At 38.1% G+C, this 25,689-nt stretch overlaps 1 protein-coding gene and 1 long non-coding RNA gene across 5 annotated transcripts in view; both read right to left on the bottom strand.

The window, feature by feature from the left end:
- On the bottom strand, positions 1 to 11,352 carry LOC310675921. Its single transcript, XR_014510319.1, has 3 exons — positions 10,654 to 11,352; positions 5,842 to 10,416; positions 1 to 4,672 (listed from the first exon to the last, which is right to left on the bottom strand). It is a non-coding gene; the product is annotated as an uncharacterized lncRNA (long non-coding RNA).
- Positions 1 to 25,689, bottom strand: part of PSPC1 (paraspeckle component 1) — a 58,653-nt gene that overhangs the window by 31,151 nt on the left and 1,813 nt on the right. For all 4 annotated transcript variants that reach the window (XM_083436571.1, XM_083436570.1, XM_083436572.1 and 1 more), the window contains exons 2-6: positions 23,226 to 23,527; positions 19,158 to 19,253; positions 18,097 to 18,293; positions 17,460 to 17,544; positions 16,222 to 16,321 (exon numbers count right to left, since the gene is read on the bottom strand). In XM_083436571.1, coding sequence (XP_083292697.1) covers positions 16,222 to 16,321; positions 17,460 to 17,544; positions 18,097 to 18,293; positions 19,158 to 19,253; positions 23,226 to 23,527 — 780 coding nt within the window. The remainder of the gene's footprint in view (positions 1 to 16,221; positions 16,322 to 17,459; positions 17,545 to 18,096; positions 18,294 to 19,157; positions 19,254 to 23,225; positions 23,528 to 25,689) is intronic.

Consider the following 25,689-nt stretch of genomic DNA (forward strand, 5'->3'; position numbering starts at 1 on the left):
GTAAACATAATTTTAACAATCAACCTATCACTTATTACTTTAACATTCTCATCTTTTCAAGCAACAGCAAAACTTAATTTGTCACAGTTATTACAAAATAAATCTCATTTTCTGGTTTACATAAAATCAGAGGAATCCTGCAAAAAAGTTTTAAAGCTTAGTAAATTATTGAAGTCCTACAATTTGGGGCTTGCTGAGAAAGCATAAGTACACCAGATTCTTCCAACTGAGATATCTATAGATAGAGGATCTTGTGTAAATGTTATTTTTGCTCAAGGTCAAAGGAACAAGGAGGAGTAAATGAAGTTGAGACTCTCTTCTGATCACAAACCTGGCAGAATCAAAGAGGTGGGTAACAACTAAACAAGCCCCTAGAGGTTGACTACATATCTGGACTGCATACTCTCAACTCAAACTTGTACATTCTTGAGCTTTGGTGCACAGGCATCCAGTGCCACAGGGGCAATGTTCTGGTCCCCAAACAGACAACAGATAATAGCTTGAGAAATATTACTTCTGCACCAGGTCGTAGTGCACCCAGAGACAGTATAAAGAAACTACCATGATCGAGAAAAAGCAACAATTTAGATTAGTGTATCGGGATTTAATTTGTTTGTATGATTCTTCTCACAATCCTGAGATATTCAGAACAAACAGTATGTACTGACCCTAAGAGCATGAAAGTATGTAGTGTTGCTTATATTGTTCTTGTTTTTTAGTTATTCTTCTTCTGAGCCTTAATAACAGAACATAATATAAAAAAATGGGCAGTTTGGAATGATATTGCTTGAAGTCTTAAAAATGTTTCAGACTGGAAGCGTTATGTGCAATGGCCATAAATTAAGAAAACTCACAATATAGAATACAATTAGGAGTAAAAAGTCATACCAGCAGTAGGTCACTGTCGTAAGGCAGGTGGGTAAATACTCATTCACCAGTAGCCTGTACTGAATTAAGAATGGTCTCGGCCAGTAAGAATCAGGCAAGCGAAATTAAAAAATTGAAAATGAAGGGGTTTTTTCAAGCCTTCAAATAACTAAAAGCTATGTGTAGGTGGAAGATTAAGTGTCTCTGTGTGTTATTGGACTTGTTTACAATACTGCCATATGGGCTTAAAATCATACTACTTTTCATTTGAGATCATTAATGTGCAAGTACACTGAACTGTGCAATTAAGAAAAGACACAACTATTAATATATTATCCCTTACAATCCAAATCATGCAAAACACAGGTGTTGAATTCATTACTAAAAACCAGGTCTATAGAAGAGATGGAACAATATTTATCAAAAGCAAAATTAGGACTTAATGGTAGTATTCATAAAATGGGGTGGGGAAGGGGGAGAAAGCTGACTTTTTAGTGAAGTCAAAAGGCTAGTAAAACAGATATTATTGGAGATTAGAAGTTTGTGTGGGTTTTCAAACAATTCCATTAATAGATAACTTGAAGAAATTCAGAATGGAGTAATTAAAAACTGCAACACAGAATAATAAAGGCAAGACACACAGTTTTCCTCTTTCCCACCTTACAACCAGAGGCAACCTAAGGCAATACACACAAGAAAACCATGAAAAGTCAAGCGGCTGTACAAAAATAAGCTGTTCTGATAAATATATCCAACCATTACAAGATTAAAACCAAAAATATTAAAATAACTGTAAGACTAAAAGTGGTCAGTAACAGTATTAAACTTCCTAATAAAATTTATAAATACTGAAGGATCAGATTTCAAACAGCTTCAATACAATATGTTTACAAGCCAGTTTAGAATACTGAGAGAAGCCATGTGCCCCTGACATCGATTGCAACTTAGCACAGACTGCAGACTCCACTGAAGTCACAAGAATGGAACTGTGCAAATATCATAGGTTAAATGAGAAAACCCATTTTCATTTTTTTTTAAGGTACTCCTTTCCCAAATATGATACATTTTCTCATGTGGAGAAAAAAAAATCAAGAAAATGCAGAATTATAAAGTGTTCAGTTCTACTTAAGTCATTAATAGACTCACAGAACCAAGAGTGTCGTATGCTCTTTCAAGACAAGCTGTAGTATTGTTAGCACGAAGTACTAAAAGCCAGTATTCAGAAGTACAAATGAAAGTTAGACATGCAGTCAAATATTCCATAGTTGTATGTAATTATGTTCCAAGACAATTTTAATAAAAATTTAGCAGAACATGAATACTTGTAATGTCAACATAAACAACACAGAATGGATAGAATACCACATAACCTCCAGGCTGATACAGCTGAAATATAAAATTTATACAGCTAAATGTATGTACTATTATAGCAGAGAAGTAGGTTGTATGTACCTGGACAAATAACACATGCAAAACATTGGACAGAAAGTTGTATGTTTTAGAGGTGGGAAGGACTTTGAACTTTTGTCAACAGAAAATGGGGGGGGGGGAGCTTTGTTGGAATAATAAAGTAGCACCTCGCTGTGAAAACCGCTCAGCTGTATTTCATCCTGAAACCTCTGTGCAGCCGGTTTAAATGCTCAAGAGAAAAATCGGCTCCAGTCAGGTCTGCCACCCAAGTGCGGCCCACCAGCTTGGCTGTGACTGGCCATTTCAAATCTGAATGGCAAGGAGAGTCCCAGTAGTGCAGGAAGAATCCCACCCCCCAGATTAGAAATGGCTGCATTGGGCTGTAATTGCCTCTGCCACCAAAATACAAGTTTTCCCAAACGTATGGCTCATATTACGTTTCACATTAGGTACGATCATCATGTATTTAACATCACATTATATATGTGTACATCAAGCTTATTTTCATCAGATTCACACTTAACTGGAGGAGTTACCCTTTGAGAAGCAAAAATGGGTGGGTGATGTCTGGCAACACCCCCAGAATTACTCTCTCAAATACCTTACCTTTTCCTTAGAGAAAGTAACTCTCATCACCCCTAGGTGTCCGTCCACAAAATCTTATACCCAGTAAGGGTAATCTTCAGTGGGAGAGCACCCAAAATCTGTTTTGTTTTTCCCGGCTTCAGCAGCTTTTTCTGAGACAGCCATGTCACACAACCATTAGCTGTCAGTTTTGTTAGCAAAAGCATTTACATTCCACCTATGATTTTTGCAGAAAGCTAAACTTTTGCAGAGGAAACACCAATAGTGTTTTGTCAGGTTCGGTGAAGCCATTACACTAGCTTCCTAGCAGTTGGGCTGCTTGTGCTTGAGAGTAACGTAGGGGTTGGCATACCACAAACACAACACTGCAGCCAATATTCTTGCGCTAACCTGCTGAACTCCTCACCAATTTGCCCTTCCTCCTCTCAGTGAACAACAGCACCCCACCTCCCAGGAAGCTAGCACTGCAGTTGTGCCTCAGATGGCAAGCCGCTTTTGGGAAACACCTGCAAACATAGCATTCTGTATTAGTTAGCAAAAGTAAAAATTCAATATATAGGGCAGATTATTGAAGTGAAATGAAGGAACAAACCTAGCAATTGGTTCAGGGCCTAAAAATAATCTGCCAACACAAGATGGGAAAATATTTTGAATACTTTTTTTGTTTTTTGCAAACACATAAATAAATATTTCTTATCTTTGAGGCACAGGGGCAGCTCTGGATTACTCTAAAACTGGTATTTTGCTGTTTCATATAGTTTAAGGAGAACATCTAAATAAGAATAAAGTAATTTGAAACATTCACTCAGTATCAAACTGACAGTTTACAGCAAATGAAGGCTCCTTGGCAAACTGCACATCTTCTGAAGTTGTGATGGGTGATGTCTACCACAAATAAGCTCTCCACCGTATCTCTCCATGAGCAAGTGCAGAGACACATTTTACCATTTCCTCTATACAGCCTCAAGCTATTATTGCTGGGATACTGCCAGTCTTCCTCTGTATCAAAGAAGCAAAAGGGGAATTTCACATCATTTGTCCTATTATCCTCATTAATCCTATAATAGTAGCAAATTCATTCTTCAAGTGTGGTCCTTATTAAGCCAAAATGGCACCACTCATGCACAAATGTTTCCAACGTTAAAAGTGAGAGCCACCCAAATTAATCAATGGAGAAATCCAAGATTTTAATATAGTTGAAATTGGACACCAGACTGTTCACCCCACCCCAGGAAGACACCAAAAGGTAGTAGAAAAGAATCCAATCCAATTCTCTAGGCAACTCACGTGATATAAAATACAAATAAAAACAGGGTCATTAAAAAGAAAAGGCTGCATTAAAATTTCTAGCGTGGTGAAGAACAGAAGTAGACAACCCAAACGTACAGAACTTATAAACTGTAGTTCAAAAGTTAACCACACTCAGAATTACCAAAGACTCTCTGGAGAGAACATTCTAAATCCGAAATGCCACCACTGAGAAGGCCATTAAGTAGCATTCACCAGCCTCACTTCACTTGGTAGGGCCTCTGAAGAGAATCTTACGGTTTGAGGAGGTTTATTTTGGAGAATGCAGTATTTCAGGAAGCCTGGTCCTACACTATTTAGAGCTTTAAGAGGCTAAGACCACAAATCTGGATTAGGTCCACAGTTGGAATGGGAATCTGAGCAACTGATAAAAGTACTAGAACAATATGATTAAGTTCCTGCTCTAACTCAGGCTGCAACCCCAATCCCATTTACTTGGGAGTAAGCACCACTGAATTCAACCAGAATTACTTCTGAGTAGAACTGGTGAGGATTTAACACACTCCATAATATGTGAGAAAATATGACACTGCCAGACTGCAGTGTCACACAAAGCAACCTCTGGCTTCTGCTTTGGCTGAAGCATTCTGACCTTTGATGCACCTTTCAATGCAATCATTTCAGGATCAAAGAAGTCCTTATCTCAGCCATGAATAATGAAAGCCAATTTACTGGAGAGTCCTGAACATAAGAAAGGACTGCCCTCAGGTCTTTGGGTATAGGGCACTATACAATTTAAATAAATAAATAAATACTCGCCATCCTCTAGTTGGGGTAGGAGTCCTCTGCATCACTGGCAAAGAATGGGGAACAGTGGTCTAGCTAGTGAAGAACAGAACTTCTGGACAAGGACCAAGCCCTGCAGTAATCAAGTCTCAAAGTTACCAATGCAACTTGATTTCAATGCGCTTGATTTCTTTTACTACCCGCTGGTGCAAGGAAGGCATATTCAAACTTTCTGTACTATGCAGGAGCCTGTTTTTCCTGCCCCTCATTAGAACTTAAGTTGCTTTCAAAATGCAAAGTGTGGAGCGAATGGCCAAATAATTGACAAGTGTTATCAAGCTACCCTGTTATCCATCAGTCAAAGGAGAACAGGGAATCACTTGCAAAGAAAAAAATACATATTGAGCTTAGGACTATTTCAGATGAATCTATATAAACTGTTAATTTCATTAAGGCTTGCTCCTTAATTTTTGCAGCTCTGTTCAAGGAGGCAACCAGTGATCATGATTCAACTACTTCTACATACAGAAATGCTTTCCTGAGGGAAAGCTCTCACTTGCCTATTCAAAGCTCTCACTTGCCTATTCAAAGTGCAGGATAAATTGAGGACTTTTCTGCTTCAAAATTTCATTTTCCACATTACTCGAGTTACTTTTCTTGGTTAGCAAAACTGGCATATTAGCTGCTATTTCCAGCCATGTGAAGAGACTCAAGTCTTCAGGGAAAGGCCATAAATATGTTCAAAGTTAAGGATAAAAATAGAAGCTATGACCAAAAAATTAAGTCTGTGGTCTCACTGAGCCAATCAGTCCTATCATTTTTATGTCTTTCAGATTTGTTAATTGCATCACAAATGCAGTTATCAGACAAAGTACGGTAATTTGTGACATAAATGAACACGTGCAAAGCCTCCAAGTACAGTAACCCATTCCCGAGAAAAAATACTACTAGATTAGAAACCCCTTTTGTGAGTGTTGATATTGCTGTACTCTCCAATCTGACTTCAAAAGAACAAGACAGTTTAACAGAACTTTCCTAGGATGATTCTTCTGGCTGACTTCAAAAGCACCTCTCTTGACTTCTGTTCTAAATACCTGGAACTATCCAATAAAGCTGTGAAGCACATTGTGCCTTTTCCTACAATATTTCTATGAAGGGAGATTTTGTGCATCTGCAGCATTGAAATCAAAATATTGAACCAAGCTGGATATGGAACCAGATTTAAGGTAGAAACTTCCATTGCTTCAACCATAAATCCAATCTTTAAAAACTGCAAAACAGCACCAGCCATCTCAGTAAATGTCTCACTATAATGCATAAGCAAATGTTCATTCTGTAGAATTCTGTAGAATGACTATAATAAATCACGTCTCGTACATACATGTTATTATTTATTTTCTCAATTAATGGAGCCTAACAGTTAAGCATTAATGAACAGGAAGAAATGTATTCCTTCTAAAAACTATTTTCAAGGTTTCCGTTAAAAGATAAATATTCCCTCAAATATACATCCAGGTGTGGTTGCATAGCTCAGCAAATCATGTATTAAATCTAACCATGTTATTCTTAAATATATTTGACAGTACAGACTGGCAAAAAAGAATTAACCCTCAAGAATGGACTTATTGTCAGGTAAATATATGAAGGTTTTTGACGGAGTAATTCAATTGACATCGTGTGACATGTTTGTGTATATTTAATTCTTAGGTACAATAATCACCAACCAATGTAAAACTATCACATCAATTTTAAAGGCATTTTTTCATCTCATTCTTCAAGCAAGCTTATGTAGGAAGCTGGAACACCTATTCTGAAGTTTATTCCCACAAGAAAAATACTATTGGTTCATTCAGCTAATTCTCTTAGAGAAATGAAAAATAAATAGATCAAGAATATCTCTAAGTGCACTGAAACAATTGAAACAATTTCACGGTGCTGTCCCCAATGGTCAAGACTTTGTTTTCTAGATGGTGTTGGATCTAGGAAACCAGCAACCCAGCAGAATGGGTGGCATATAAAATAATGATAATAATAATAATAATAATAATAATAATAATACTATTATTGTTTTTATACAGCTCCAGCACAATCAGCTTCTTATTTAAAGTTGATCATGTCAGATTGTACCATAATATAACTACTGTACATAAAATATTTTAAATGTATTTTTAAAATAGTAATTAAAAACTATATGTATCACAATTAAATATATACACATTCCAATTGACCTCAGAAGCAGCATGGATTTCATGAACAACAAGCTGCCTGTCACCATAAAAACATATATGAGCTGCTGTGATATCATTAATACTTCAAATACCACAGAGGGGGACATGGGCCAATCATAACTGTAGAATATTCAGTGCAACTGCTGTGAATGTCAGTTTGATTATCCAAAACCTTATACAAGGCAGAAGGATGACCCATGTATACACTACAGAGGCTAACAAGAGAAAAAAACATTACAAGGCCTACTGACAAAAGAGGTTGGATCATTTGGTAGGCACATATAAGTACAAAGAGGTAGAAGGAAGCATGAGGGGTACACATAACCACTCATGATAGACAATAATTTTATTACATTCCTACTGCATAGATGACATGTAATGTAGTTTCATATTACTTTTTATAATGCTGGCAACTGAAGATTATTAGGAACTGAGAATATTAGCAAATTATAGCACACATTTGTTCTATTTAAAAATGCATTAAGTATACAGGCATACTTCTAGCTAATATCCAAAAAATTTATTTCACTAACGAAGTCCTGACTGTAAAGAGTGCTTACCTATGAAAGGGAAATCTTCGGGAAAACAGCATTCACCATTGCCCTTTTATTGAGAAATACTAAGATTTTAAGCAATTAAACCATTATCAGACATTTTCTTAGATCAATTCAGTGAACTGCTGAGAATACTCTGACAAGTAAATTAGGATGGTGGGTGGTGGCTCAGCCTTATAAAACTTCAGTGCCTTAACATGATACTGAACAGATCCCCATTCTTCAAGCCAACAGAACTAAAAAGAAATGCTTCATATATGTTAATTTCCGACATGGATGCCACTTTTGTTTAGAATGTTTGTAAATTCTAACTCAATGAATGGTATAGAAACATTTGATGGCACAGCATGGTCAGATAAGCAGACATGGAGCTGATCAATAGCCTGGATGGAAGACAATCAGGAGACCAAATAAGCATAATCTTAAGCACACATGTACCACAGCCAAATATATTCATCATGCATGAAAAGTAATATGCATATAGGAAATTCATCAGCTATGAAGTGATCTTCAGTCACCTACAAAGAGCACAGTTCATTTTCACAAGTTTAACTGGCTAAAGGTTTAAATCATGCAATCACTTGTATCTTGAAGCATATCAAACTGAATGACAGAAGCCTTATCTTTATCTCTGTAATAAATGTTCTGGAACCAAACTGCAAACAACATGCCATGGAAAAGAAAGTATAAGCATTCAAGGGGGTCAACGTTTGTATCTCAAACCTGCATGGAATCACAAAATCTCACAAGTTATTTTAGCTGCAAATCCAATTACCAAAAAACTACCGTATTAAAAAACTGAAGGGATCAGTAGTACTGAATAATCTTTTTGTCCTTTTGTATAGTAAGTTAAGCGATTTGTATACTGAGCAAGCACACTGCAAAGATCTACTACAGTGGTACCTTGGTTTACAAACTTAATCCGTTCTGGAAGTCCGTTCTTAAACCGAAACTGTTCTTAAACCAATTGCCACCGGTTCCCTTCCACCATTCAGTTTCCGTTCTTAGACCAAGGTAAAGTTCGTAAACCGGGACACTATTTCCGGAGTTCGTAAACCGAATCGTTCTTAAACAGGACTTTTCTTAAACCGAGGTACCACTGTATATGCAAAACTGTGATCAAAGAAGCAAGAAAATAACAGAAACAGAGCAGTGGTTACACGAATATGATACACTGGTTGCTTACCTTGAAGATGCTTTCTCTCATAGAGTGAACAAAGCACCCATCAACCCTCCACCCAGAGGACAAGCAAATACTCATTTGACTAGCTTCAGTATGCATCCCAGTCCCTGGTGGCTCCTCCCCAGTTTCTGTCCATGGCACAGATATGGACAGAAACCTGTGGAGTTTATTTAACACATTTATAGACCACCTCACAGCATTAACACCATTTAAGCAGCGTAGAAGAATGGAATAGGACATCAAAATACAAATTCTAAAAATAATGAAATCATTTCAACAAGCTATAAAATAAAAAACAATAAAACCATATTTACACATTCTAAAAACAATACAACTATTTCTGGGGCTCTACAACTGACATTCCTTAAATGACTGTGTTAGACCCCAGGAAAAGCCTTCTTAAACAAAACATATTCAGTAGGCAAGAGGTTTAGAGGCAAGAAGTGTGGGAGACTGCACTTAAATGCAACTAGCATGCATGAATGCTAGCAAGTATATGAAGAGGTGAAGACAATACAGCTGGATTCCCAGACTCAACTTGGTCATGCTCCCTCTTCTCCGATGAGAGGAAGTAAAGCCTTCTCATCCTCTTCTCCCTCTCTAATTTTTCCACAGCTTTGGATTTTTCCATAAGAATCAGGTGAAAGAGAAACACAGCAGAAAAAGCAGAGAATTGGGGAGAAGGGTTTAAAATGAGCAAAGGAGCAGAAAACCTCGATGAAAAACTTGAATTTAAGGTAACCAAAATATTGCCCAGACAATACTAACATCGTGAGGCTCAAAGAGCTCTGTCCCAGGCAAAGCATGGCATGAGACTTGGGAAGAGTCACTAGGGCCTGGGAAACATTAAAAAGGGTGATGGGTGCCTTCTTCACCCCAAGCACAGAAATGTCAATCTCCTGCTATTCTCAACAATGAGAACATGGTGCTCTATATAAACCTGTGGCACCAAGGCACAAGCCTGTTCCTTATCTACTTTCATTGTTTCTATATATCCTGAGGCATAATGTTGTGGGGGGGGGGGGAAATAGTAAATATATTTATCAGATGTAGGAATATCCTGAACTTTGGACATAGACCTAGCAATAGAACCCGTCAGCCAGAATAAAAATTGATCGACAGATACTAATTTTCCCCGTTTTGACTAACTTGGATTGTGTTGATCCCCACTGTACATCCCTCAGTTAAATATATTTTCACCCCTGTTATGTATTCTCCCCACTCCCCAGACAGTTAAGAAGTGTTAATATGTCTTCTTAACACATTTCCTCCAGATTCTTGATGCCCAAGCAAAAAAGCTCAGTTAAGAATGTAAGACCATAACTGCTGGATCAAATCAAAGGCACATCTAGTCCAGCATTCTGTTCTCACACTGGCCAACCTACTTGTGATACCCAGCAAATGGTTATTCTGAGGACTAGTGCCTCGGATATTTCAACATATCCATCATTGCTAATAGCTATTGACAGCTATATCCTACATGGATTTGTCTAATCCCCTTTGATAGCTTGTCCAAGCCATCACAACTTCCTGCAGTAGAAAATTCTATATTCAACTATGTAGAAGAGTTTGGATTTGATATCCCGCCTTTCACTCGTCTTCAGGAGTCTCAAAGCGGCTAACAATCTCCTTTCCCTTCCTCCCCCACAACAAACACTCTGTGAGGTGAGTGGGGCTGAGAGACTTCAAAGAAGTGTGACTGGCCCAAGGTCACCCAGCAGCTGCATGTGGAGGAGCGGAGACGCGAACCCGGTTCCCCAGATTATGTGACTACCGCTCTTAACCACTACACCACACTGGCTCTCTGTGTGAAGTACTTCCTTTTGTATCACCCAACATTCAGCTTAACTGAATGAACCCTCATTTTAGTATTGAGTTAGCTATTCACTTTACTGTGCTTTTGGTGACAGAAATTAAATGGCCCACTTTTGGTTCTGAGGTAGGCATGGTTAAATATAAGCAAACTGTGATATTGTTGAAACAAAAGAATTCATGACCCCATAAAGAGCTAGACTGTAGTTGTCTTTCCAGCAGCCGATAGTTCTGCAGGGTATTCAGATGAGGCAAACCTTCACTGAATGTCCAGCAGTTAAGCCAATGCATCTCTTCCCTCCTACTCACCGTCCCAAGCTAGGAATGGGGAAAAGTATGGTTTTTGCATTATTTAATCAAATGTTTCTCAAACTTGGGTCCTCTACAGTTGCTGGACTGCAGTTCCCATCATTCCAAACCACTGGTCCTGTTAGGTAGGAATGATGGGAGTTGTAGTCCAACAACAGCTAGAGACCCAAAGTTTGAGAAACACCAATTTAATCTGTTGGAAAACTCTCTGCTGAAACTCAGTAGTCAGTCTGTAAATTTACTTGACAAAACTTTTTCTTATCCTGTCATTGTCCCTCTGAACTCCAATAAAACAATCCTTACAGTTTAAGATAGAATCTCTTGTATTTTCATGTCACAAGCAAAGTGCTATGAAGTACATTTCTCAGATTAAAATGACTCTGTACTCCACCGCGAGCCAGTGCAGCTGGAAAAGCACTACCACAATTCTCTTACAATTTCATTTTATGACTGCTTTTACCTATGTACTGATTAAAGGCATTAAATTGCAAACATTTCATATTTACCATCAAAACTGCCCAGAACTGCTTTTAAAGCTAACTTTAGGAAGCTAATAGAAAAATGCTAATCTGCACCCTAAGTTATCAGTGATTTGCACTGTAGGCAAATTAAATAACTTTTCCTCTGGCCAAAAGCACTATCCCAAACTATGTGAATAGTAAACTGTGGGTGGAATTCAACTAACTCTTACTCAGAGTACACACTGAAATTTATGAGCACGATTAATATAAGCCCATTCATTTCAATTAGTATTCTCTGAGTAAATGTCAGTTGAATTCTACCCTAAGTATCTACTGGGACACGACTGAAGGTTGGCAGAATTTTTATTTGTTTGCTTCCATAGTAAAATAGTTTCAATAAAAATTGTAAGCTGTTTTCTTTATTTAGCAACTTGTAATTAAATTAATATGCTGATATTGTTTATGAACTACACACATGTCCCAAGTAGAAGCATCTGAAAATTAATTCTGTATTAACTCTAAAAACAAGGACTCTTTTTGTGGTTAATAATAATAATAATAATATTTATATCCTGCCCTCCCCAACCGAAGCCGGACTCAGAGCTGCTAACAACAGTTCCAAGTACACTTACCATTTCTGCCTTCCTTTTAATTAAAAAATGTTGACGTTTACGTAAGTAGACTTATTTTCACAGTTCAAGAAACAAAACTTAAGTTGTTTATAAATACATACAAAAAATAGTTTCAAATTTAATTCTGCAATAAAGTGGCACCGTCAAAATTAATGGGACAGACAACACAGATAAAACATTTTTATAATCAGTCAACCCCCCCCAGTGTGATTCAACAAAAGTAAAATGATGATTATTAAAACAGAAGTCTGCCAAAAACTCTACACAAGCCAGTTTTGTTTTCCCTTCCCATTCATTTAAAAACATTTACATGCTGTTTGACAGAATAATACGGTTCTACTGGTACTAACGTATTAAAATTCAAAGATACAGAATCAATAAAATGCCTTTACCTTAACTCATCTTGTAAAACAAAACATAATTTAAGGAGATGGGGCATGGGAAGAATGTATCACAACCAAAAAGTGTTACCAATTTAAAGATCACTTGACATAAACAGTGAACAAAATCTTTGGTGAAAAAAAGTCTCTCCAGTACTGGCCAATCTCACTAACCAAAACAGCAGAAAAATGGGAAGGGCCTCTGTTGTTAATCTTAAGAGTGCAGGTATGTAGATATGGGTGAAGGAACTCCTTCAAGTAGTTCAGGCCCAAATCATTCAGAGGCTTTAAAGAGTTAAAAGTAGCCTGTTAAATTGGAACTGGCAGCCAGTCGCATGAACTCTTCTACCCACCCAGTTCCCCACCCCCATCCCTCACACATGTCCTGTTCCTTCCTCTTGCAGGTTCACAACTCTATGAGAAGAAAATCTACCTAAGGTGAGGATGGGGCTCTCTTTAAGGTTCACAGCAGATTCTGAGATTAAAAGGGCTACAGCATGTACATGGCTATGCCATGTGGACTTCGAATGGCATATAACTCTGTGCTAACTAGGGTTACACAAGTGAAGCTGTTTATTCTAACTTTTAAGAGGTAGCAACGGAGGCACCTGCCAAGTCACTTGGGAGAATTTTAGTTAAAATGTTTACAAAATTGTAGAAAAGACGTTAGCATAAATGCTTAATTTAATATGCAACTTGTCCAGACTTCACACACGCAGGTTTTATCCACATTCATTGGACGAGAGCAGACGATGTGTCCTTCTAACAAAGCAAGGAAAATATATGAGTGAAATTTTTCCTCTACTAGTATAGTTACATCACCCTCTCTTTTTTTCACAAGAAAATGTTCAGAATGCATGAGCACCACCCATATTTTCCTCTGGAAGAAGAGAGCAGAAAAAGCCCTGGACAAACAGGGCTCTCTACATAAGAGCTAACCTGCTGGACCAAGACCCACAACTACATAAAATGCTATAGAATCTTTCAGGTTCTGTAGTATTTTGAAAGGTTATTAAACTGTAGGCAAACATTAGCTAAGTAACTACACACAGCTGGATGATACCACATTCCAACGTAACATTAACTTATAGAGCAAAAATGTCATACCAGCTTTATGGGAAAGTAGTCATGAAGTGTTGTGCTGAAGCACTTTACCCTCAAGATAATTATTACTGCTGCTTACAAGCAAGTGCAATTACATCTATTTTGCAACATCTTGAAAACAACTTCTTTTTCAAAGTAGATTTAGAAGCAAATTCTGGGGAAAGAAGGCAAAATGAACATCCCTCCCCCGCCCCAAACTTTCAGCTACCAGCTACATTCAATGATTATCCTCTTTCGAACAGCAGATTTCGTAAAATGTTCAGATCACCACTTCAAGTAGTCACATCCACTAGTCATATCCACAGAAGATAGGCCTCCAAACGATAAAATTTATGGGTGCACATTGGCCAGTACCAATCAAATACAGTTTCAAAATTGTTAAGTTGTAACTCAATAAATAGCATATTGTGAATTTACATATATATTCCACCTACTATAAATTAGTATGCCAAATTATGTAGATATTGTTTAAAGCTCGCCCTATCCATTAGGTTAAAGGTGGGATTTTTTAAAAAGTGCAACACATTTCACAACCTATCTTTCATATCCCCTCCCCATGCTAAATAAAACGAACAGCTAATATGTATCACTGAATCTTCATCATTAATAACATTTGCCTTATGAGGATTTCTCACAAACCGATTGATGGTTTGCATGTATGCACAGCAGTTTTCATACATCTCACAGCACCCTGAACACAATTCAGTGGAGGCGACTAATACATTTCGCTGGAGTAATTGAGTGCTGCACAATCATGCATTAATCAGATCTGCTACAGCATAAATAAGAAAAAATAAATGCATAAAATTGTAATATAACACTATTTTTAAAATTCCAGGAGATGATCTGAAGACTTTTCTCCAATTAAAGTTAGAAACACTTGGGTGAAGAGCATGACAAAAGTCTTTACAAATCATTCGACACACCAGCTGACTGCTTTGCAGAAAAATCACCAGGGGCAATAAAGGATCAAAGGTGCAACACAAATGAATAATCAGAGGAAAAACACACTTAAGAATGATGCAGGCACAGCAGAATTTAAGACCCATACGAGGACATATAACAGAACTGTGGGAACACAGCAAACTCTGGTTATTTTATTTCAGCAAACCTCTCTAAGGAATTTCACCTCCATGTAAGTTTAAATGTGAGAGGTGAGCATAGTTATAAAACATACTATATAGCACCTTCCTAACCATTCATGCAGTTGAACTTTCAAAATAGATATGAAAGTAGAGGGAAGCATTTTTCCAAATTTTATTTAAAAATTCCATGGAAAACATGGAAACTGTCTTAGGAACCATTTTCTCTTTTAAAATTATGCTTTTGTTGAGATTCCCTTCCAACTCTACAATTCTATCATTCTATGACTAGCTATAGCTCTCTAGCATCTCAGACAGGTCTCTCTCATTACCTGCTGCCAGATTTCTTTTCTAACTTAAAAGTGCCAGGGACTGAATCTAGAAATTTCTGCTTCCTAAGTATGTGCTCTGTCACACAGGTATGCTCCCCCTGGTTTACATAATATATTTTCTATTCTTAAAAGTAGTAATTTTAGATTAGATGCCTAAGTATTGCAAACTTACATGTTTCCCCAAATTTCCAAGCAATTTCCCCCCTTGTATTCAAAAATTCTGGAAATTTTGCATCTTGACTCTAGGGTAGAAGTCCAGGCATCTGACCCATCTGCTACAGTGAATGACAGGAGAGGGATACCAATGTGGCTATAGTTGTATTTCCTTCCTATGGACAAATACAACCTGCATTAAAAAACATATCCTCTTACAGATGAACCCGAAGGATGACTTCAACAGGGTCCAAATGACAATTCTGACCCTTCTCTGCTTTCAAGAAATGCTCTCCCCCTCTCTTTGTACTTCTTCCACTTTCATTTAATCATCTTAATAATAATTTTTTTCCCTTTGACAAAACCATTAGAAGCTGTTTGTTTCTGGAAACGCATCTTTATATAGGATATAGAAAATGTTCCCAGATTATTATTTTGTATGTATGATAACATATAAGTATAGACGACACTATCTAGCAATTCTGCATTGGAATAATTATTTGAGGTGATTTACAATAATTATTTCTTCATTTTTACTGGTACCAGGTAGAAGAGGACAGCAACAATGGAACAAAAATACCCCTTTATTTGAGTTTCCGTATACTAGCTTCTCATCATATCACACTTGCTTCATGTGTACTACAAAGCCTTCCATTGCAGACAAAATCAGAGTTGAATTAATGCCATTTTTGTGTGTGCAAATTTGACCCAAAGGAAATTACAAGCAGTACAGTCCTGGGAAAGCTGAAACATATGCTTTTTCTGAAAGTTGCTCTAAGTGCAAAGGATTCTACAGACAGTAGTTTCTGTTCTATTAGTACTAATGCTTAGAATCTAAGCCATAGACAACGTAAGTTAGAAATGAATATGAAAAGGAGGGGGGTAATCATTTACGTTATTAATCATTATTACTTTAGAGATGTGGCCACTGTTCTCTGTTATGGAGTTATGACAAGTATTAGATCATTACATTGGTTCCAGGAATAACTTTTAAAGAAAGTTATAATGGAGAGAAAGTAAAGGCAGACAGGAAGAAGATACTTGTATCCCTAGGAAAAGCATGTGTCCATTTCAGTAAATAAGAGTTCTACTTACATTATCCATGAAATTGGACTTAAATCCTCCTTCTTGCTGTCTTCTCAATTCCTCTTGGCGCAACATCTCTTCTTCACGGCGCCTATGTTCTTCTTCATGTCTAATGGTTTTGCACAGAATGCATCTTCCTAAGACACTTATTACATCTTTTCATTCCGAAAACTATAAAATCATTCCCTTCCAATATCACAAAAACATGATTTTCAATCTTAGAAGAACTATAGCCCCCATATGAACCAACCCAGACCCTGCAATCATCATCTGAAGCCTTTCTTCCTGTGCCTCCTCCACAAGTGGTCTGGAACGGGCCTTTTCTGCAGTAGCTTCCAGCACCAGGCAGAAACATTTTTCTTCTCCCAAGCCTTCGGCTAATTAAACTATCTATGGCCCTATGTGGAAGGGTTATTGTTTTTGTTTGTTATTATGTTACATATTCTTGTGTTTTTATACTATAAACTGCCCTGTGATCTTCGGTTGAAGGGCAGTATAGAAATTTAATTGATGGTGATGATATCATCATCCATCTACTGTTCTCTGCTTTATTTGTTGTATTTTGACCACTTTCTCCATCAATAAGAACATAAGAGCCTGCTGGATCAGGCCAATGGCCCTGTTCTTGCAGTGGCCAACCAGATGTCACAGTTTGTATTCTTTTTTGTTCTCTTCATTTGGACAAGACTTCCATTTTTTGAAGAATGCCTTCTTGCCTATAATAGCTTCTTTGAGTCTGCTCATTAACCATGCTGGCATCATCTTGGCCTTCATGATACCTTTCCTCATCTGCAGTACAGACTCCAACTGAGCTTCTAATATCCTGTTTTTAAACAACTCACAAGCATTTTGGAGTGATTTGATCCTCGCCCCATGTTACTTTTAGATACCTCAAGAACCTATGTAAACATTCAGCATAGTAAAATATAAGCAATGGTTTTATAACAAGTTCTAAGGTTCCTGAATTACTACACTGTAATTCCTGTAACTAAAATGATGGAGAGAAGGCATCATAAGCGTTGCATCAAGAAAACAAGGCACTAGCCCTGGCAGCTACTGACACAACCTCCCACATCTGTGTCATGGTCATGGAACTTTGTAGTCAGTCTCTAAGTAGTCAATTCACTATGTATGTGCTTTAAAGGCTACAGAGGACTAGAGCTAGTTTTAAAATGGTATCTCGAGTTATGAAATCTCATTTCACACATCTAAGGGCTACTGCCCTCTAGCATGGATTTATAGAATACCTCAATTGTATTTGCTTTCGTTTCTGTAACTCCTGATTTCTAAGTTCTTCCAAACGTCTCAATTCTTCCTGACGCCTCATAAGATCTGTGAAAAGTCAAAGCAGCAGCTAGCAATTATCATTTTAACAGGAACAGTTATCAATATAAAAATAGACACTAAAAAGCACAATGAAAAGTTATGTTACCTATAAACTATGTCACAGATTACACGTCCACTTTAGACCCCAGTCACAGTTTTATTATTATTTTGCTACTGTGATTTTTTTATAAAGCAATGATACATGCTGCTTACATTAATAACAAAAGGAATAATGGTTGTTCACTCCTGACCTAGTGCATTTATAAAGGCTGGAGTAAAATATTTCAATAGAGGCAAGCTTGCATTTGTGGGTCATGGAGTAGAACATAGCATCAGAGCATATACAAAGTGTCAAATAAGTTTGGTCATAGTATGGTTACCTACAGGTAGCTCTGGACATTGCACAAACTTCCTGAACAATCCCTGCTTGTGGCTTGTAAAAATATGGAAATGTTCACAGTGTATAGACACTTTATATATTTCCTGTGACAACACAGACCACTTTCAGTAATTATTCAGTTTATGCAATAAAAATTACAGAATAGGGATGCAAAATACCTTGTCTCATCAGCATTAACTGGTGCTCATGTCGAGCTGCTTCCATCTCTGCCTCCAGTTTCTCCTTAGCTTCTCTAATGTTTCTATCAACTTGTTCCCGTTGTTGCTTTTCCATTTCATCAAGAGCCTTCCATCGCGAAGCATACTCAAATTCAAATGTTCCAGGCTGAGCGAAACGTGGTGGCTGTTCTCTTTCCCTAGGAGCACATCACATTTGACATGAACAGGATGCATTCATAAATGGCACAGCAAAATGGAGTTAATTGACAAATTTCTCCATTATTTAAGCAAGTCTTCCTTACGCATTCTAAAGAAAGGAATTCATTTCTTTACTTATATCTAGCTCATTTAAATCCAAACAAGATGTGGAGGCAACACACCTGTGTGCTCAAAACACACATCTGCCTGAAACACATAGAAAGAGGAACAGTTCAGGGCATTTTTTTTTAATCAAATGGGGCACATCGCTGCAATAGACAGAACCTTCTCCCAACAGCTTGCTACTGTGCAGCCCCTATTTCCCAGTCAGGAAACCTCTCATATAAGCAAATAAGGAGACACCAAGGGACAGTGCCCCTCACTACCTGCCACTGATCCCTTTGGACAGGATTGAGAGGGAGGGAGAAACCAATTGGGCAAAGAGAAAAGGCGATCATGACACTCATCAAAGCAGGGGGAGGAGTTCAAAATCTTACCAAGAGCCCTCCAAAAAATAGAGCTAGCCCCATCTCTTTCACTACTTCTTATTCAGCCAGCTTTTATCGGTGTGGATATTTTATAAGTTTTGTGATGGCTGAGGTCAGTGAGATGCATTCTAATTTTATGCATCCTTATCCATTAGCTTTCACTTCTGTTGTGGCAAAAACAGAGCCCTTCAACCATGACAGTTTTTCCCTAGTTCATATTATATTTCACCAATCCATTTTAAATAAAGGTATATTGTCATGGCTAGCCTTACTGGTACCAACAATCAAGTTTTTGAATTAGACCCACACCTCTCAGGAGTTAAAGCTTTACTTCCCATTTTTTAATATTCTATAATGTGAATGTATAAAACGTACTTATGATATTGTTGTGTTTTTTGCATTAATTTCTCAGGCAGCCCATCTTCATCATCAAATTGTTCCATAGGTTCTACAATTACTGGTCGAGGGGTTCTTAAAAAGAAAACATTATAAATGAAACAAACTCCTGTAAAATGAAGCTGCAACATAATACAATATAATACAGTGGTGCCTCGCAAGACGAAAAGAATCTGTTCCGCGAGTCTTTTCGTCTTGCGGTTTTTTCGTCTTGCGAAGCAAGCCCATTAGCGGAGTAGCGCTATTAGCGCTATTGGCAGTTTAAGGGCTAAAAACGGCTTTTTAAGGCTTAAGGGATTAGCGGTTTTGCTGCTAAAATGCTTTTAGCAGCTTAGCGCTTCAGAAAAAGGGGTTTTGGAGCGGAAAAAACCCTCAAAAATTTTCGTCAATTTTCGTCTTGCGAAGCAAGCCCATAGGGAAATTCGTCTTGCGAAGCCCCTCTGCAAACGGAAAACCCTTTCGTCTTGCGGGTTTTCCGTCTTGCGAGGCATTCATCTTGCGGGGCACCACTGTATACCAATTATTAATATAACATGCCATAATATTCCAATTTCTCCAGTTCACTTATCAAATAGCACAAATAAGCAAAATCTGCATGTTGAGTCTGTACGCAAAAATGACTTAAGGAATATTGCTTGCATATAAACAACAGGGTACATACAAATTAATTGGCTCAGAGTTGATAGTCATACATATTTATGACTAACGATGAAAGGACATGGACAGTTACATTCCATCTCATAAAGAACACCAATATACTAAGTAACTACTGGCAGCTTTTGCTTCTTAGGGAGAGCATTTTATTTTGTGTGAGATGGTAAAGGGTGACTATATGACAAAAAGATTTTAAACAAAATTACATATTGTGCTGTTTACATGAAATAAGTCATGATCCCAGGCCTTAAGTTATAATAGGTATATCAGTGCCTTTGAAATCCAAACTCTGTCTTTTATCAATTTTTGATTAATTGAATAGAGTTATTATGTAAATCTATTAGAAGCTGGTCATTTGACCATATCATATGGCTGAAAGGAGTCCTTGGTTTTTCTTTAAATATTTGATTCAATAAGGTAATGTTTCTCTTTATTTCTGAGAAACTGGCTTATAAATGAAGGGTATCTCAGGGTGCAGCTAAATTTATGGATTTTACTTCCATTTGGCAGCCATTTGTTGCTTACATGACAGCCAAACATGGAGATGGAATATGCAATTATTCATAACATTAACTTTGTATTCTTTCTGCATCAATATGGTTTGTTGTTACATTTAATACACCAAGTAGAGAATGTACTTTACAGTAGTACCTCAGATTAAGAACTTAATTCGTTCTGGAGGTCCGTTCTTAACTTGAAACTGTTCTTAACCTGAAGCACCACTTTAGCTAATGGGGCCTCCTGCTGCCGCTGCACTGCCACTGCACGATTTCTGTTCTCATCCTGAAGCAAAGTTCTTAACCCGAGGTAATATTTCTGGGTTAGCGGATTCTGTAACCTGAAGCGTATGTAACCCGAGGTACCACTGTATTTTGAAGTAATGGCTGTGAACCTGGCTGTTTTGTATTTTATTTCATATTCCTTACCAGATTGTTATTTTAACTTCATAGCATAGCCTTGAAATATTTTTTACATTCCTTGAGTTTATAAAACCTCAAAGCTGGGCTCCACTGACTGCAGGCAACTGCTGAAGCCCTCACTGATCTTACCAAAGGTATGGGCTGTTAAGAAGCTACGTGTGTTATTCCCACTGCCAGCACAATACTCCACAACAGGGTGTTTCGGGGGAAGAGCAGGCCAAGGCCAGCCCACTTGTTGAAGAAGTTTGATTTCTCCAAGCCTGCAGCTGATGCAGTAAGAAAAATGGCTGATGCCACTCGAGAAACTTCAGAGCAGATTTACGATAGCTCTGTAGCTTTATTACTGGTGACACATTCTTACTTCTAAATGTATTCTTTTTAGAAAAGTTTATTTAGCTCTCTGTGAATACTAACAATCTGAACACTAAAAGGGCCTAACTCAAAATTACATAGAATATGCACTGGAACCTCAACATCCACAGAAACCGGCAGCATTCTCTACTGAGCAAAATGCATTTCAAGCCAACTGTTTTAAGGTCTGTTGCACCTAGTACTTCATCACAGTTCAATGGCTAATTAAAATAATCCCATTTGCAACAAAAATTCCAGAAAGATTTGCTACAGGGGGAGAGGCTTACATAACTGGATACAAAGAAACATATCAAAGTGCCATGGTTATATTTGTACCATGCATGGAATTATAAAAGCAATTATTATTTTACAACATATCATTTCAGGGCCAGTTCCTAGCCCAACAAACAGACAGAGTGATCACCTCAAAGTATTTGTGGCTAAAGCATACAAAGAACAGGAAATTATCATATTAAGTGACATGCCACTGTCATTTTGACAACCATCGTAAACAAAGTTTAAATTACAGCAACAACCTTTGGGAATTTTAACTGAACATGCCTTCCCACGCCATTATGTGTGTTCCTGGGTTTGGGGAATCAATAAAGGTTTGGGGATTCTGCTGGTTTACTACCAGTCTCGCTGTCCAGCAATCTCATTGCCTGAGGTGACCAGAGCTGGTGTCTGAGGTAGTGTTGAAGACTCCCATACTGCTGGTTTTGGGGACTTCTCATCTATGCTGAGGCAACAGGCTCTAGGGTGGCTCAGGACTTCATAGCTGCCATGACGATAATCGGGCTGTCCCAACATGTCATCAGTCAAACACATGTTGCAGGCCACAATCTGAACCTTGTTTTTTCAGTTGGAGAGGTTATATTGACACCCGCCACTTGTCATGGTCAGATCACTTCCTACTGAGGACAATACCCTCTGGATACTTTTGCATCAACATCTCAATGCCACTTAAATCTATTCCTTGGTTGCTTGCAGGTTCACCAAAAAAGAAAAATTGTCAGCTACACTCCTATACAATGTTGGTCTTCTGCCTAGGTTGGCTTCAAGGTTAAATGAATTTACCCTAAACTTGCCTCTTGGAGAAAGTTCATCTAAGGCTCCAGGTGCTGCTCCATCATTGTACTGTGGGTTTTTTTGGTACTCTCTGCCTTCTTCTTACAGTTTTGTACTCTACATTCGGTATACCTTTTGCTTGCTGCTCAATTTCATCGAAATTAACCCCGGACCTTCTGCATATAAAGCAGATGGGCTTCACTTATTTCACAGAGTTGGGATTGACCCAACAAATTCATGCTCCCATAAACTAAGATTTTATTCCAGAGCAATGAATATGGAATTTTGGGGTACTACATAAGCTAAGCTGCAATGTGTCTAGAATCTACATTATGTTTCAGGTATGCTGGAATCAGCCTATCAAGAAACAATGGGCAGGATAGTTAGAAGCGTTAATACCATCTTGCTAAGATGGGAGTAATAACTAAATGTCTTAAATTAGGAGCGGGCTTTCTCCTGTGTCTCTGCATAGTAACATTTTATCCAAGTGATAACTACCATATTTAATAGTAATAAATAATAACTTTATTATTTATATCCTGCCCATCTGACTGTGTTTCCCCAGCCACTCGGGGCAGTTTACAGCATATGTGAAAACATAATAAAACATCAAACATTAAAAACCAACATCTTACACAATATCTTTCAAATATGCAGACTAAGGACTATGAGTAGAAAAGCCAGCAAGATACAGCAGATAAGTGCTGAATTTAGACTCATCATCACCTCTCAGACTAGACTGCTATGGTGCAAGACCCTTCAATTAAGGGCTGCAAAGTAGCATGAGGATTAAAATCATTCTCTTATACTTCCCCCTGCCTTGGATTCCTCTGAAATCTGTAATATATACTTGCTATAAAGTAGAGTCATAATCTTTCACAGAAGCCACTGTCACTATCAGCTTTTTTAGGCTGAAAAAGAAATCTAAACTAGGTTCTGAGACCAGTTCAAATTTCCAAGAGTTTTGAGCAACTTCTATTGCTACTTTATCAGATAGTCCAATTACATAGTTTTCTTTATACATATACCACAATAAATTCAATCAGGAACTTACGTCGTCAGCAGGAATGCTCCATCGTTGCATCTTTCTAGAGCTTTACGTGCTGGGGGTTTTGCAGCAAACTCTACGAAACCTTTCCCAGTTGCTCTACCACGATCATCTACCACAACAACAGCTCTTTCCACAGGGCCAAATTGAGAGAAAGCTTGTTCCAGGAGCTCATTGGAAACAACAGGTGAAAGATTCTTTACTGTTAAAGCAGCTCCATGAGTAGCAAAACGAATTCGAAGTGGTCTGCTCTTCAAAATAGTTCCATCGAGTTCTGCCTTTGCAATTTCAGCTAGTGTCCTGGATTCCTTTTCAGGAAAAAAACATATACACATAATGCACAGTTGAATGTAACACACCAATAATTCATTTCACCATTTTATGGGGGGAATTTAACTTTGCGCTTTTCAAATTATTCCAGCTATGCAAGCATTCCAGCTTGCCAGATGGAACAATACCCGTCCCCCAGCGCTGTTCTAGGGGTTCTCCCAACACACAACTCCAAGTCAATTTCAGAATGCATGTAAAGGGGAAGCCACATTATGCAAGCTGAAGTCCTTGTGCAGGGCTTCCATAGACAGGGCTGGTTAGGTGAATCCACCCTATGTACTTAAAATCTGCAAGTACTGTATTCTGTTTCTGATTTTCTATGACCAGGCTTCAACAATCCCACTCTCCATTGCCCTCTAGTGTACATGGTGAGAATTATAACTTTGAATCAGTATTAGAAACTGGAATAGAAAAGTTAGGGGTCAAATGGCTTCTAGGACCTGGGTTGTGGGCGCCAAAACAGAATGTCTAGTCGCCGCTGGGGTGTGTGTGTGTCGGCAACACTTAATTTTTTTGATAAGCATGAATTAATATGCAATTCACGTAAGTGACACATTGTTAATATCACATTTTAGCAGAAATTCTTAATGAATGTTTAATAAAAATATTGGCACCCTACTTCAGTTTTCAAAACACCCTACTCCTTATTGTTAAACTCCTTAACATATTGCCTATCTGTAACATATACTTTGAGGCTTCAAGGCACATACATTTCTGTAATCCTTGAGTGTCAGCCAGGCACAAAAAAATGGCACCCAATCCTTTTGAGATGCTCACAATGGAGAATTTTTAGGTGCAAAATGCGCCTGGCACCCTGCTAATTTCAAACCCTGCTTTGAATCTACAGAGGTGTTTGGGAATTATTATTATTATTAATTTGTATACCACTCTTCATCTGTAACTCGTAGGGCAGTTCACAACATAAAAATACATGATAAACAACACAAAATGAATGATAAAAATAAGAACAAAAACAAACCAATCACCCCCCTAGCAGCTGAACTGTGATCACTGCAACATCCCCTGATGTGAAGATGGGAGGAAGGTTGAGGGTTGTTTTGGAGCTTGAATGCCGAGGCAAGCTTTTCTTCCTCCATAGAAACCCCTGACTATTATTTACGAGCATCCCCCACCTTTTTAATCTATGAATGCCATGTAATTTTTACGCTGCTCAAAGAACCTCAGTTAGTGGGCAGCATATAAGTCCCATAAATATTCCAAAATAATCTCAGTTTGGTGTTGGGGAAGGAGGAATATCTTAAAGCTGGGGGAACCAATGTGGCACCTGGGGGCACTACAGTACCCTCAAACATCCCTAGGTGTTTGCTGAGGTCCCCAGCCCCACTTAGCATTAAGAAGCCACCGTGTCCCTCACAGAAATTCTGTTGGTGCAAGAAACAGGGGGACGTGTAAAAATTGCAGCAAGAGAAGCCTAAAGTTTTCAAAAAGGTTGTGAATTGGTTCCAATATCCCGTCAATGTCTGCTTATCAGATCAAGTGGGGATAATACATGTTAATTATGATTAGAACTAAGTTTGAAGAGCTCAGTAGGAATGCCTGACCAATGTTGCTGCATTTCGGGCACAAAGAAAAGTTAGTCCTGCTATCTATCCACCCATGATGTTAGATTTGTGGAGCAGCCTGAATATAGACCAAGCAGTATAATTTAAATTTTATAATTTAAAACACAATGTGTCTTCTCAGCCACCTACTGTATTGTGGCATGCAACTGTTATAAAGAATGGTGGAACCAATTAGATGGGCAGATGATATATGAGGATGGGGAAAACGCAGGTGGCGGCTCACAGTCACACGAAGACATGTGAGACCACCCATTAAATATTTGAATGGGGTAACCATTTTGACACAAACTTGAGGAAAATAGTCATGGAGCTTGGGAATATGGAACAGCTTTATCTCTTTTTCAGGATTGGTGCGGACAACGTTTTAACTCTTGACCATGGGATAGCTCAGCTGGCTACAGCATAGTGTTCTTATTGAAGCCGGTTTGATCCCAGTATGGGACATCTGCATACAGTCATACCTCATGATATGATTGCTTCTGGTTACGTGTTTTTGGGTTGGCGCACCGCGGCAAACCCGGATGTACCAGAACAAGTTACTTCTGGGTTTCACCGCT

This window comes from Podarcis tiliguerta (assembly GCF_965153285.1).
Source record: "Podarcis tiliguerta genome assembly, chromosome: 4".
Classification (NCBI taxonomy): Eukaryota; Metazoa; Chordata; class Lepidosauria; order Squamata; family Lacertidae; genus Podarcis; species Podarcis tiliguerta.